Genomic DNA, 15,739 nt, shown 5'->3' on the forward strand with positions numbered 1-15,739 from the left:
AGGGTGTCAGCGAACTCCATACCAAATATTAAAATCGCTCCAGCCGTTGACGTGAAGAAGTAACAAATATACATAGTCACAAACTTTCGCCTTTAACCGATTGAGTCCCAGACGGCATTAATTAATGTCATAACAATTGATTATCTATTGTGTCTAGATTCGCGGACCTTGAAGGATTAATATTAGTGTGATAACGAAGCCCTCAAACACCTTTTTACCTAGTTGTACGTGTCACGACGAATCTATTTGTACGAAGCAGGAGACGCAGAGTACCAATGTTAGCCTCCATTTTTTTCACCAACATTACATGTCACTAATTTCGTCGCCGCAAATGTACCTTTCACAGTCGCGACAAATCCGAGACAGTTGCACCATAAATCACGTTTACGAAGCTTCTACAAAGAACTGAGTGCTGGCACAGGGACGTAATCGGTACTGAGTTTGATTTCAATGGAATTAAAATCTTGAATCGCTGGTTCTAAGAGCCGCAAATCCACAAAGCGCTGAGTTAATAGTTCCAGTTTACATGGAACTTTGTAAGATGCATTTGACTAAAAAGGATACCTAAGATGAAACTTCTCTCAAACGGATATTAATTGCTCCCTTAAAATTATATTTTATTTACTAAAGTTAATCATCAAAATGGTATTTGCCCCATCTTGGGACTTAACGACATAGCTACTCTGTACGGTCATCGGTTGTGAGAAGAAAATTGAAAATATTAGGACTTACCTGGAACCGCTGCTTCGATGTTTTCGAATACGCCTTCAAGATGATTCTCAGCACACCTGTAACAAAAAGATAAAGAATCTATGGGTCGCGTCGAATATTTGCCCTTGATTAGCTACTAACAACCCTTTAAATATTTTTATGGACCGACGATCTGGTGAAAGTCGCGGGAGGTGCCTGGATGCGATGCATTCTCCTTCTAGATTAGTTTATTTTAATTTAAATAAAAACTGACGCAATCATTTAATTTTATGTATAAATTGAGAAGACAAATCAGTAAAGTAAACGGCGTACTCTCGATTCGACCCTTGTTCTCCAGGTATCTATTAAAATTCCTGCCCAAGCCCGACCCTGTGCGTTCCTTTGAAAAACCCTAAGAGCCCCCCCTGCCGGCCGCATGTGGAACGAGCTCTTTTGTGCCTGATGTCATTGGAGCCGTTTCAATGCGACCAATATTCACCTCCAGTGCCTGTTGCCGGATTGCTTTTATAGCCGTTTGTGTAAACTGTAAATGAGGCACGTTTTGTATACGTAATGTTTGGGACTTAGTGTTATTGGATTGTGCTAAGTGTGATTAGTTTATGTTTACGTTAGCGTTTTGGTAACATGTGTCGCATCTTGTCTATGTCTGTTTATGAGACATTTAGAAAGTACAAACTTATTGAGTAAGTACCGTCACTGCTAGGGGGTTTACTTTTGTCACCATTGAGTCCTTCAGGTTTTCCAAGCTACTAATTTGTATGCAGTTTTTATCATAAAAATATAGAATATCTATTCTTACAGGCGAGTATCTTACTCTTACTTATATTACAAAATGCGAAAGTTTGTGTGGATGTTTGTTACTCTTTCACGCAAAAACTACTGAATGGATTTTGATTAAACTTTACAGTATTATTGTTTATAACCCAAAATAACATACACATAGGCTATAATTTTTAACGATCTGTGACAAACTAAATTTCACGCGGGTAAAGCCGCGGGCATTATCTATAATTCAGTTACTCATTATGTTTGTCATTATTTTTCAACAATAGCTATACGTGTACGTACAGTCACGGAATGAAAAGGTTCGTCAGTTTTCAAATTGATTCCTTCAACGAATCGCGAGCACATATTACCTTTTGAAACTATGTTACAGAATAATCTCGAGTTAGAGAAAATAATCTTTAACTGTTCGTAAGTAAAGTTCAAAATTATTCAGATCAAAGTTGTTTGACGATTTATCTTGTCAAGAAGATTATCATGATTGATAAACTAAAACCTTCTTGTTGGTTCAACCTGCCATTATTATGTCTATTAAATAAAAAAAAAACTATTGTCAATTGGTCAATGTCATCACTGCATTGCACTGATGGGATAGAAAAATAAACAAGCAAAACCTTATTCGTTAGCAAACGTCATATTTATTTAAATGTTAGCAGTACTGTTTCTTGCACTGTTATGTTGGCAGGTTTGACTCTTACAGTACCTAGTGCAAGCGAAAACCGACACTAAGGTGACGAACCTTTTCATTCCGCGACTGTACATACGAAAAAACATAAATACTTTATATCAGACAGTAGTTATAGGAATTTGTATTTGTAAAAAATGGTATACAGATTGGAATGTTATATTAGTGTCTCCCGTTGCTTGACCACTTCCAAGAAATCTCTGCCTATGAAGAAAAGGCAACACCTTCTTTGGAATGAGTCTACTGAAACATTTCCACTTGACAAACATTGGTACGAAATAATCTGTGGTAAATATGTTAAGAGAGATTAGCGCCGTGCTAAGTTACTAAATAATTCCTAATTTGCTCCGATTTTGTTAAATTTCTTGAAACTGTCTCACGAGATCAGCGTAACACGTGACACAACGTACCTGATTACGCGGATTTGCACGTATGTTCACAAGGGCGTGTCTACAATTTTTAGTTTTAAGTTAAGAGTAAAATAATAATTATTTTTACGACTGAATCAAAAAACGTTACGTTTACGCTTTTTATATTAGAATATTCAATTCAAATAATAGATAAGTCTCCAGGTAGTCTAAATATAAGCTTGCTTTAGGAATGGGTTCACTGCAATAATACACTCGACATCAAATAAATCGCACCTCCCGCGATAAGCATTTTCAAACGGATGCATCCCCACTTCCCACCAATATTGGCACCATTTGAAAGCCTAGTTCTAAACTTCATTTCATTAAAGGAAAGGGTTTTACCCCAAAAATGTGTCTTTAGAAGGTTCCAGAGTCACTTTTTCGAAAAATAGGTAGTTACGCTTGACCCAACTTTTATGGCTATAAAACTGTAAGTAGGGATTAATCGCTACCCATCTGTTAAAGAGAACACGTGTGATAATTATTTGGTTTTATAACCATAAAATTTGGTCTAATTGATCCCAGAGGTGAGCCCAAAGTGAGGTCTTTTTTCAAGTCACATTTATGGTATATGTTAATCATTTATTAAGAAATTAAATGAGTTTTTCTTTAAGGATATTTATTGGGCTTATAAATAACACCAATATTGTTGGGGCACCATGATTGTGTCAGAAGAAAATCTTTAAAGTTCGCGTCGCGGAAGGTGCGGTTTATTTGATGTTGAGTATAGTTCAGTTAGCGACTGGGATCGAAAAACGAAAAAAAAAAAAAAAAAAAAAAAAAAAAAATAGCATCCTCTGAAATCGGCAGTCTGATGCCCCTACCCAGGTTATGTAAAATATAAATTAGTTAATGAAAATGCTCGTAGAACTCATTATGCCAAAATTTTTGCTTGCGGTCACAATATTATGCTAACTATGCCGTGATCGTTTCTGGATGGGTGATCATAATTCAATTAACAACATTTATCGCAAGCATCCCCGTGCTTCGGAAGGCGCGTCAAATGTTGAAACTGTCAAGTTGCATTTATTTGTTAACATTATTTTGGACCGATTCCCGAGCTATCACTTCAACCGGTCACAACTCAAAAACTTTCGCCACTCCAATATTGAACATTTACATATCGCCGTCAACCCAAAAATGCCACTACTCACGCATAACTCGCGCAAAAGTTGTCTGATCGATCGTCGCCCAGGTGCGGGCCCGGACGACCCGCCCGCACGTCCGGATAACCCTTACAGATTTATATCGGGCCGTTCCGACCCATCCCGCTGCTAAATGGGCACAATGATATGTGGCGATACGATCACTTGTCTTTGATGTACTGCGTGAGAGCGCGATGAAAGAAAGGATCCTGGAACACTAAATTTGATTGTTCCCGAGTTTGAATAAATCTGTGTCCGGGACGATTATGGGAATGCGATGGTTCTGTCTGTTAAGCTGTTGAGCCAATTTTCATCAATTTTGGTGTAGAAATACATAGAGTGAATAGAAAAAATACGAAACAGAGTAGGTACCTATACTGTTTTTCGGGTACGGAAAAATGACAGATCAAAATCTGTAGTTATTAAAATCATAACAATTACATAAAAGTCCTATTTCAAATAATAAACAATCCTACTAGCACTAAGTTAATTATGCCTGTTTTCACCAAAAATCCCTAATTTTTAAGTGACCCCTATGGGTAACACATAACAGGCATTTTGTTTTCATAGGACTCACTTAATAATTAGGGATTGATGGTTAAAACGGGCATTACTTACTTAGATTTGCGTTTTCTTCAGACCTGTGTACGAGGAGTTCTTCAATACATAAATAATATTCGCGAAATCCAAGAAAAATTAAATACAACGGTAGATTAATTTGTTAAAAACATGCAGCCGATACCGTTGATCTATGTAAAAGTTAACGAGTTCGATTCTCTCTCTACTGTGCGATAGCTACTTACGTGTTTTTGGCGGAATAAATGATGGAAACACAGATTGCCATCCATATAAAAAAGAATAATGCCAGTTTTCACCATCAATCCCTAATTTTTAAGTGACCCCTATGGTAACACATAACGGGCATTTTGTTTTCATAGGACTCACTTAATAATTAGGGATTGATGGTGAAAACGGGCATTAGATTTGCATTTTCTTCAGACCTATGTTCATTTGTATGAAGCTTCCGTACTGTTTGATCTATGTACGAGTATGTGTTATTGAGGAGTTCTTCAATACGTGAATAATATTCGCGCAATCCAAGAAAAAAAAAATACAACGACAGTTTAAATTTATTATCATTATTAATTAATTAAAAACACGCAGCCGATAGCGTTGATCATGTAAAAGTTAACGGGTTCGAATTTTTCCCTCTACTGAGCTACTGCACACTAGCGAGATTCTGGCGAAATAAATGGTGTGAGCGCAGATTGATATTCATTTGGAAGAAACTGAATCCTCATCCTACACACACCTTAACATGCCATCTCGGTGCATCTCGCGCCGTCTTCGGGGACAATTCGGCTAATTGCGTCGAAAAGGCTCGAAGTCTGCTCTGAATAACTTACGAATGTATTGAGAACTGCCGAGGATGCTTACTCGGGACTTGAGTTAGTTCTGCCGACTTATGTAGGTAGGTAGGTAATAAGTTGAAGTGGGTATAACGATCCTAAATCTGTCTTTGAGCTTTTGAGGGATCTGTAGTGGGATCTAAAGCCAAAATATTACAACGGGATGCCTACTTACTCGTACTTCCAATATAATATTTATCCAAAAGAATTAGGTACAAATTAGGTTTAGGTCGTTCGTCGTTTCAGCCGAAAGACGTCCACTGCTGGACAAAGGCCTCCCCCAAGGATTTCCACAAAGACCGGTCCTGCGCCGCTCGCATCCAGGCACCTCCCGCGACCTTCACCAGATCCTCGGTACACCTAGTGGGAGGCCTGCCCACGCTACGTCTTCCGGCTCGTGGTCGCCACTCAAGAACTTTCCTGCGCCAGCGGGCATCAGCTCTTCGAGCTAGGTTTAGGTAATTATATAAATAAAAGACCACATGTACACCTAATATTGGTATGGAAATAGAATGAACTCTTAGGCTGAGTTGCACCACCTAACTTTGACCGTAACTGTAACGTAGGTGTTTTTGTATGAAGTATGACAGATTTTTTATGTTTGTCATAGTTAAACCGTGTTTGCTAACTTTGGTCGGTACTAATTGTTTCTACTATTACACCTTGAGCTAGCCAATTTTATAAAAATTGTTACGACGAATTTGAATTAAGACCAATTAATAATAAAACTTTTCATTAAGTTTATCTAAGAGTACTTACTGGATTGTTTTTACAGACTTATCTAAGAAAGCTCTTTTAAAAATAAAACTTGTGTTTTTCATATTATTTACTCGCAAAGTACCACATAATAAGTAATCCCTTAATGTACGTCGTAATAAATCATTATTTATCTCTTTCTTAACCCAAGAAAAGAGCATCAAAATCCGAACTTGGGTGTATGCATAAAGGGCTTTATACCTTGAAAGATAGGGTTTAAAATGCGGTGTAAATAATAGTGAGTCGCACTGCTCCGTCTTATCACTAGGTGGCGGGGCATTAATTCAATCCAGGAGAGATTTTCTTACACCCAGCGCTTTCTTTGCCACTCTTTGAGCAAGACTTTACTATGAGCTTGTAACGTTGCCGTTTGCTGTTTTTTCACAAATTAATATTTCTTCTCAATATTCTGATTTTGGATACCACTAGCGACATCTNGTGACGCTTGAACGGAAGGAAGTCAACCTAACCTAACCAACTGGTATTTCTATACTGTGTAGCCGCGAGAGCTCTTTGGCGCGCTGTCTTCGGCGAAGTATTGCGCGCGCAGATTTTGACAGCGCGAAATACCTACTTTAGCAGAAATACCAAGCCTTAATATACTTCTACCCGCATTTTAAAGATGTAAGCGGGTAGAAGATTCAAAATCTAGTTGATTGAAGTTACCTGTGGATGCACCGAGCATATTGTGTGGATGTAACAAATGTTTTTATTTTCTTTTGTTTTAGCTTTTATGACCGCAGCATCCTATATGCGACTCAGAGAGAAGAAGACTAAATCAATCGAGTTGTTGCCCGTTACACCAATATTCGCACATCAAATGAACGTTGAAAATAAACCGGGATACTTCTCCGATGTGATTGTCCATTGTGATAAAAAGTAAGCGACGATTTCGTCAATCTTTCAGTATCAACTTAGCGTGTAGTTTCTTCACACACTTTACGATAGTAGGATCGAAGAAGTGCAAAGTCTATGTAGACAACGAAGGTTCTTATACCTACATAGACAACGAAGTTTAAAAACCGCGCTTAGATTACGAAACTTGAACTGCGATCTTTAATATAATGATGATCGATGTTATAAATTTTCCTATGAATAAATTTATTGTAGTTTGAATGTATCTCCAAACGGAATTGATAAAAATGTTATCATCAACCAAGTCATTGGCTTTTGATAAGGACAGTGGGTCTATTCCATATTTACTTTTAGATAACTAATATTGTTTTATCGGAGTATTGTTAGATTCATTACATTATAGACTTACTTACTGTTTGTATTATTAAATTACAGAGCCCACAACGTAAATACTTTATTAGACCTTCGAGGCTGCACTTTTGCATACAGTGATGAGGAATCTCTTAGCGGAAGTAAGATTGTTTTGAAAACACTGAAAGAAAAGGGAGAAAATGCTTCGTTCTTTGGATCACTATTGAGTATGTATAATATTGATTTTACAACATGACGTAACTATCTAACTTTTGTACGTTATCGAAGTCAAATGTTGATGACGATTAGCAGTGTTTGAAATTTATAAATAACTTGAAAAAATTCGAATTGCCTAAGGCGGGAGTTGAATCCACGTTTTAAAATTAGTTTGAGTGAGGTGCAACTTTTAACGCTAAAAATTAAATAACTTACTAATAAACCAACTAAAATGTTATTTTAATATTACAGAATCTGGCTCTCATTTAGCGTCAGCTCAAATGGTATTGTCGAAGCAAGCTGAATGGGCCGCGGTGGATTCTACAACTCTGTTATATTCTAAAAAATTTATGCAAGATGGAGGAAAAGATATTATACAATTAGAAACACTTGGACGTCTTCCACCCTACCCAATAGTGATTAATGCTAAATTAGACGGTAATATAAATAATAAAAAAAGAATTTTAATAACTGTTTGTGTCTAGAAAAGCTTAATATTTTTTTATTTCAGCTACAATTAAGGATGCAATTACTAAAACATTGTTGACTTTGCCTCAAACGCCAGACTGGAAAAAGAAGTTTGCCAAGTTTGGAATTATAAAGTTTGGAAGCAATAACGATGCCGCTTATGATGGGCCGGCTGCACAGGTGTGGGCCATCTCGAGCGAGAAACTCAACGTTAGGTATTATTAGAGTGCTCTTAGTAATCTCACTCTTGTATGTCATATACATTTTGTACATTGATTATACTCCTAAGGAGTCTTAGTTGACGGGATGAGAATAATGCAAATATTTTAAAAACAATTTTATATTTTGTTATAAAAAAATATAGTAATGCAACACTGGATTTACAAAACTTTAGGCACTGTGTTATTATTTATTAGATTCCTCCTTTTCTGGCTTTTGTAAAACAATGTTTAGGGACATAACTTGCTTCCCTTTTTTGCCGGTCTCAACAAGAACACCGCGCGGTATTTTGATCACGGCTAATGCTCGCGGGGTACTTTTAGGTGGAGGTTTTTGAGATGGATCTTTCTGCAATGTTCAAGGCAGCTATACTCAATTACCTATTAAACTAATTTTCAAAAAATAAATCAATTAATCAATAAACATACAGTAAATTGTTCTGGTCAATACTATAATTACCACCCTCTACATGGTAGACCGTGTCTTAAATGCGATGCTAATTCAAACAAATTCAACAAATATCCAACGAAAAAAGAGCTAGAACTAAATAAATAAATAAATACTGTCAAATATTTCAAAAATCTACATTTGTAAACTGTATCTACAATATTTGTATGATGAGAGACTACACTATTCCTCCGCCATTGATGTGGTCAATTTCTTCCTGTGATAGTGGTTGTCTTTGATAGCGCGCTGGGAGGTCAATGTCTGGAATGGCGGCTCCCGTGCTCATGGCTGCTGCTGGTTGACTTTGCTGGGGTTGTGGCTGAAATTGTAAACAACTGATTCAGAATATTCTCTTTAGTTAATGAGTCTCAACTAAGGTTTCAACCAAATATATTTTAGAAATATTTGAATGTTTCGACTGTTCAATCTGAGAGTACAAGATCAGCTACTATCCAGACCAGAGGATGAAAAATATCAATGTGCTCATTGACAGAAAAAGAACATAATTAACAAATAACTACATAGGTAATTGGTAGGGGATATGATTGATATAATAGCAGTAATCGATAAATAAATTTCGTAATACCAGTAGGCAAAGTGGTATTTATATAACTAGTGAGACCTACTTGTGCAGCCGCGGGCGCCGCGGCAGCAGGACACGATGCCTGCCCGCCCGCCGGTCCCCCTGCGCCGCCTTTGCGGAATTTGATCACAGGGATGCGAGCGAGTACCAATGTAGCTCGTACCATGATGATATTTCGCCGGTGTAGGCTGATATTTTATTTTTTATTTAGTAATTTTGCAAAATTTGCTTGACTTTTGTTTTTGACAAATTGACAGTTGTTGTAATTTTTGACATTGACATTTATCAGGTGTTTCTTTTTTTTATGTTTATCAGCCTTCGGGATACCTAAAGTACAGCTTACGGTACGAGCACGATGATCATCGCACAAATCCACAAGTATCATTCAAGTTAATTAGGCAAGATGGTGATCCACATTAACCATTATAATCTTAATTAATTAAACTTAAAACAAAATCGTGGAATATCATTTCGTCACAATCAATATTTGGAATCGATACTACCAGCGTCGGACTGGCCATACAGTCGGGGTGGCATTTGCCAGCCGGGCCCCAGCCTGCGCGGGCCCCCCACGGCCTGGGTTGCGGGGCATGCGGCAACCGTAGCACAGGGGGCCCGCGCAGCGTGGCCCCTGTGCTACGGTTGCCCGCGTGCATGTCTCGGAAACTATGCTTCGTACAAAAAAATTGTACAGTCATAATTTGTAGAAAATTGCTTTGCCTACAAATATGTTAATATAAATTTTTGCCTTAAATTAAAGATTGAAGAAGTTATAAGCAAAAAAAAATCCTTTTTGCTTAAGTATAACTTCTCTAATTTAATTTAGGACAAAAAGTTATGTAAAACAGGGCCTTCTTTAACCTACTAGGGGCCCTGGGCACTTACGGATCAAGGGGGCCCTTGTCATCTAGAAGAAGGTATTTTGAGACGGACAGACGGGGGCCCCCTCCGTCGCGGGGCCCTGAGCACGTGCCTAAAGTGCCCAGTGGGAAAGAGGGCTTTGACCATTTATGTTTCTTTTATGATGCCCTGGCCTTCATTGGTTGGATTTTTGGCAGTCAAGTAGTAGATACTCACATAGAATCCTGAACTATAGAACAAAGCTACAATACCGAACGGTGAAGATGTCAGACTGGCCGACTCGGGATCCAAGGAACACTGGTTTGAACCCCGCCGCCGCTGGACTATTGTGGGGAAACCACTCGTCACAAAAACATAATTTAGCTAAGCGCGACGCTCTCCACGGCATTGATGTTGAGATCAGGTCAACCTGATCTTCTGGCTGTTCCGCAACCACAATTACTTGGCCGACAAGCTGCACGAGCTCAACCCTTGCTGGGGCGACGACAAGCTTTACCAGGGTCTGTTATTTAGCATTATTACTGTTTTTACAGGATATACCTCTTAGTTTAAAAGTTATTACGTTTTCTTTACAATAGGTAAGTAATTGGAAGAAAAAAAAATCTTTAAATTTAAAAAAAAAATCTCAAAAAAATTTTGACCTGTTTTTTGTCGATAAAAATAGATCTAGTTTCACCTAATTTCATATGTGCACTTTATCGTAACTCACACTGTATTAAATACAGAATCGGATCTTATCAAGGATTACGAAAACAGCAGCTTTTACGATCGAGTCATTATTACAGCTTAGCTGAAAGTTCTCCTGTTTTAAAAAAAATGTTGATTGGCTAGCTTTATATTATTATTTGTTATTAGTAAATACCTACTTATTATTTTACTTTATTTTAGTATTGTAATAAATTTTTTACAGTTTGTTTATCTCAATTTGTGTTACTCAGTATTTTTCGATAGTATCCCATCACCATGATCTAGTCTCGGGCCTCGGGATTGCTATCAGCCACCCGGGCCCTTCCGGCCCAGTCCGACCCTGGATACTACACTATACTACAATGTTCAGTTTTGTCTGTTTTACTGGTTTTACCAAAAATTTTGTTTTTTTCTGTTATTGTTCAATATTAATTCAATATTTTTACACAAGAGCGCCACAAAATTATCAATTGAAAAGGCCTATAAAAATACTGATCGATCGTAATGGGTGGCGACCGGCGCGCTCGTTCTTATGGGCGGTGCCCGGTGACAAAACGGTTTTACTAAACAGTAAGCAGGGGCTAAAGCGGGGGGACTAGTACCTATGTATTAGCTTAGACTCGGCAACAGGAATATGGATCCCATCATGTTCAGGATAAAAGACAAAAATACTGTTTAGCGATTAACATTTATTCCGATAAACATTCTGAACAGATGAACGCTTATAGAGTACATTCTATTTTTTTTATAGAATTCTTGATAAAAATAAGGGGGCGTCCATAAATTACGTGAGGCTTTTAGGGGGGGGAGGGGGTCAACGAAAACCTCACTAAATCTCACGTGGGGGAGAGGGGGGGTCTCGGAAAATATCACGTAATTTTTCCCGCAAGAAATAGAGTAAAATTGCCAGAAAACTGGGTTATTGAAGTAATAAAAATGATTTTTTTTATGATGATAATGACAATTTATTCCAAACCGTCTAATTAAATTAAACTAAAAATGCCTCCATCTGCATTTGTGAACACTAAAGATGCAGAATAAATGTCGAAATTAAGAAAATTCGAAATTAAAAAAAAAACGTCATCGGCATCGCTATTGCGTAATAAATTGGCCAAGTGCGTGTCGTCCCACGCGCAGTGTAGGGTTTCGTAGTTGTCTGTCGTTACCACAATATATTTCAGAAGCAAGCAATTACTTCATCTAAAGTCACTATAGTTTCCAAGCGAAACCTCGGACAGACAGACAGACATATCGAAACTATAAGGGTTCCTTGTCAGGACTACGGAACCCTAAAAAATGACATTACATAAGTATGAAAATATTATTATTCGTAGTTAAAGTAACCAGTCAAATTTGACAGAAGTCAAATAACAAGTGGTTAAATAACAGAAAAAAATGTTTTTTTAACAATGTTTAACTTGACTTTTAGTACATTTTTTAACTATTAGTTTTTACATTTTTCATTAATATTTAACCATTAGTAGCAAAATTTAACAATTACTTATTTTAACTATGAATCAAAAAACTGGTCTTAGGTTAAAGCAATTGCTTGTCTTACTAAACGACGGGAAGCTACGGAACCCTGCACTGCGCGTGGCACGACACTGGGTTACTGATTTTTTCATATAAATCTAATATACTCGAAGCATAGACATTGCAAAATAGGCATTTTATTAAATATCACGTGAGATTAGGGGGGTGGGGGAGGGGGTCAGGCAAAATCTCACCAAATCTCACCAAGGGGGGCGGGGGGGTAGAAAAATGGCCAAAATTGTCTCACGTAATTTATGGACGCCCCCTAAGATCTAAAATCAAATAAATTATCCTCAAAATCAACGCCAACATTTTTGCTACAGCCTTTCAAATATTTTTCTTAATAATAAATTAAAATATAGCGATATCCTTATTTTAAACACGTCATAATTGTGCTTAGCTTCACACACACTGAACAAACAAGCTTTATCTGAATATTATGCAATCAGATATTAAAGTGTTCGCAAATACATAAATATCACTACCATTGAACTAAGTCCAATTAGGATACGTTTACAAACAATAGATTCTAATAATAGAAAATGCTTTCGTAGTAATTTGATGTGGAATTAGACGGGTCTGCGGAAGTTCTTGCCGGCGTACTTGGCGGCGGCGCCGAGCTCCTCCTCGATGCGGAGGATCTGGTTGTACTTGGCCAGGCGCTCGGAGCGGCACGGCGCGCCCGTCTTGATCTGCCCGGTCGACAGCCCCACCACCAGGTCGGCGATGAACGTGTCCTCCGTCTCACCGGACCTGTGTTCAAACTTTACTTGAAATAGTGCTTTGGAGCAAAGCAAATGTAGTGCCTATCATTATCAAAGGCCATAGTCTCTACTGCAGGCTGATGGCTCTCTAATTTACCAGAGACAAATGGAGCATAAATTTACTACACTTCTCATTCTGAGCAAATGGGTTGGGGAGGAACAGATCATATAAAATTTAAAATAGGAAAAGGAAAATTAATCTCACCTGTGGGAGACCATGGTACCCCAACCGTTCTTCTTGGCCAGCAAGTGAGCGTCGATGGACTCGGTGACACTTCCAATTTGGTTGACCTTCAACAGCAGGCAGTTGCAAGCCTTCTTCTCCACAGCTGTGGCAATGCGCTTGGGGTTGGTTACCTATAAAAAGCCAAGTTTGTATATTTTGCTGTCCCCACATTTAAGGAAGCTTGAACATTGTGTCTGGTAATCCATCAGTAGTCCAGATTATTTTCAAGTTCCTTCTCATTTAGCCTTTATTCTCGATATTTTTTTCTGCAATGAGGATCATTACTGTTGTAGAAAATTCAATGAAACTAGTATCTATGATATTTTAATAGTTTTTCATGGTCAAAAACCAGGTAAAATAAAAGTTTAATGCAGACTTTGTCTTTGCATTTAAAATATTAGCAGAATACCTACCGTGAGGTCATCGCCCACAATTTGGATAGGCGTGCGCGAGGTCAAGTTCGCCCACGCGGCCCAGTCATCCTGGTCGAAGGGGTCCTCAATGGAGACCATGGGGAAGTCCTTGATGAAGTCCAGGTAGAGATCGGCCAGCTTGTCCGACGGCAAGTAGTCGGCGGGGTTGGACTTGGGGTTCTTGAAGTCAAGGTCATAAGTTCCGTTCTTGAAGAACTCAGATGCAGCTACATCCATACCAATTTCAATCTGAGAAGAGAAAAACATTGCTTAAATAACCTTTTTTTTCATTTCACAAAGGTGAAGGTTAAATCAATCTCATTTATGATTAAAATATTTTTTTTAATTGTCGTAAACATTTTTTTTAGAATACTTTGTTAAAAATACCTTGCCAGTGTATCCAGCCTGCTGGATAGCATCTTGGATCAGGTACAAAGCATCCTTGTTGTTCTGGATGTTAGGGGCAAAGCCACCCTCATCACCAACAGCGGTGGAGTCAAGGCCAAACTTCTCCTTGATGATTTTCTTCAGGTGGTGGTACACCTCAGAGCCCATACGCATAGCTTCGCTGAAGGTGGCAGCACCTGCACAAAAAATTGTAAGTAAAAGAAATAAAAGAAAAAAGCTTGATAATATTATAAAGTTAAACAAAAAAATCAATTTACTTTTATTATATCTTACCAGTGGGCAGGATCATGAACTCCTGCATAGCCAGCTTGTTGCCAGCATGAGAACCTCCATTGATGACATTGAAAGCAGGCACAGGCAGGACAATGTCATTGTTGCCAGCCAAATCAGCCAAGTGCTTGTACAGGGGAACTCCCTTCTTGGCAGCACCAGCCTTGGCAACAGCCAAGGAAACTCCGAGGATGGCATTGGCACCAAACTTGGACTTGTTCTCAGTACCGTCAAGTTTGATCATCAGCTGATCAATCTGAAAAACAAGTACCCTCAAAGGTCAGTGATGGATCGATAAAATATGAAAATAAAAAATCTGCTTAGTGAAAGTTAAAAAAATATGAAAAGCAGGGATATATTAAATAAAAATAAATATTTACATCTCTCTGCTCAGTGACATCAATGTTAGCCTTGAGTAATTCAGGGGCAATAGTGTCATTAATGTGCTTGATGGCAGTAAGCACGCCCTTGCCATGGTATTCACCCTTGACATTGTCTCTCAGTTCCAGGGCTTCATGGACTCCGGTAGAAGCACCAGAAGGTACAGCTGCACGGAACAGACCTAGTTCTGTTACCTAGGAAAAAATAGTTTGAATTTAATTATTTGTATAAATTAAAACAGTTCATTCAACAGATGACACTAAAATAAAAAAAACACTTACCAAATCAACCTCCACAGTGGGGTTACCACGAGAGTCAAAAATTTGACGGGCCTTGATTGACTTGATGGGCATCTTGATTGAGTAAGATGTGAAGGTTCTATCAAAAGATGAGAGAATTTTTAATTTAATATAAGCTAACAAGGATTAAATCAATAATTAAAGACGAAATACCGGCAAGGTCAAATAAGGTTGTTACCGGTATAAATAGTAATTTATAGCCTTTGTGAACTGGTTTTGTTATTGAATAAGTAGAAGAAATGTCGATAGTAAATTAACATTTCTTCAAATTATGAAGAAATTAAAGAATTAAGTTACATAAATCCAAGTGCCGCCTATCTAATAATAAGCGTATGAAATGAAGAAAAAAGTGGAATAAAATATATTTTATAAATAGGAAATTAAGAAACATACACTTACCGGAAAAAATCTAAAGTAGATTTGATGAAATAATTTGGTAAAGCCACCGACAACTCACGAAATTGCGAATTGTCAAGTCGAGGGGAAGATAAATTTGACCTTTGCAAGGTGAAACTAGTGATGTCATCGTTCACAAGAAGTAATCATAATCATAATAATACGGGTTGGGCATGGCAATGCCAAATCGACTACCGCTTACTCAGTTTGACCCTAGCTAGTCTGCTAGCTAGGTTGACTGGAGGAGAATGCCGAATAGCATTATGTTCATTTTATGTACTGTGATTTATGAGCATATAAGTATTAAATAAATACATAATATATTAAAATCAGAATGATTGAGGGGGCGGCGGTGGCCTTGTGCTATGGGCAGGCCGGGGGTGGTTGCTATTTCACTAGGGCTTCGAGATTCAACCGGACGAGGAGGGGATGTTGGAGTCGGATGAATGTCCAAGTTAAGACA

The 15,739-nt window shown here is 38.0% G+C and overlaps 3 protein-coding genes across 3 annotated transcripts; 1 reads left to right on the top strand and 2 right to left on the bottom strand.

The window, feature by feature from the left end:
• Window positions 1-6,587: 6,587 nt before the first annotated feature.
• On the top strand, window positions 6,588-8,542 carry LOC114354657 (uncharacterized). The gene is made up of 4 exons (XM_028307151.1): window positions 6,588-6,778; window positions 7,190-7,332; window positions 7,574-7,759; window positions 7,833-8,542. Exons 1-4 carry the CDS (start codon window positions 6,603-6,605, stop codon window positions 8,012-8,014), a joined length of 687 nt encoding a protein of 228 aa, XP_028162952.1. The 5' UTR covers window positions 6,588-6,602; the 3' UTR covers window positions 8,015-8,542.
• LOC114354658 (uncharacterized) lies at window positions 8,443-9,303 on the bottom strand. The gene is made up of 2 exons (XM_028307152.1): window positions 9,082-9,303; window positions 8,443-8,774 (listed from the first exon to the last, which is right to left on the bottom strand). Exons 1-2 carry the CDS (start codon window positions 9,202-9,204, stop codon window positions 8,634-8,636), a joined length of 264 nt encoding a protein of 87 aa, XP_028162953.1. The 5' UTR covers window positions 9,205-9,303; the 3' UTR covers window positions 8,443-8,633.
• A 3,148-nt stretch (window positions 9,304-12,451) lies between these two features.
• Window positions 12,452-15,390, bottom strand: Eno (alpha-enolase). The gene is made up of 8 exons (XM_028307170.1): window positions 15,280-15,390; window positions 14,863-14,959; window positions 14,581-14,775; window positions 14,204-14,456; window positions 13,910-14,106; window positions 13,523-13,771; window positions 13,089-13,240; window positions 12,452-12,872 (listed from the first exon to the last, which is right to left on the bottom strand). Exons 2-8 carry the CDS (start codon window positions 14,932-14,934, stop codon window positions 12,689-12,691), a joined length of 1,302 nt encoding a protein of 433 aa, XP_028162971.1. The 5' UTR covers window positions 14,935-14,959; window positions 15,280-15,390; the 3' UTR covers window positions 12,452-12,688.
• Between the last annotated feature and the right edge of the window lie 349 nt (window positions 15,391-15,739).

Source organism: Ostrinia furnacalis, unplaced genomic scaffold (assembly GCF_004193835.3).
Source record: "Ostrinia furnacalis isolate ACB-3 unplaced genomic scaffold, ASM419383v2 OfSCF2102, whole genome shotgun sequence".
Taxonomy (NCBI): Eukaryota; Metazoa; Arthropoda; class Insecta; order Lepidoptera; family Crambidae; genus Ostrinia; species Ostrinia furnacalis.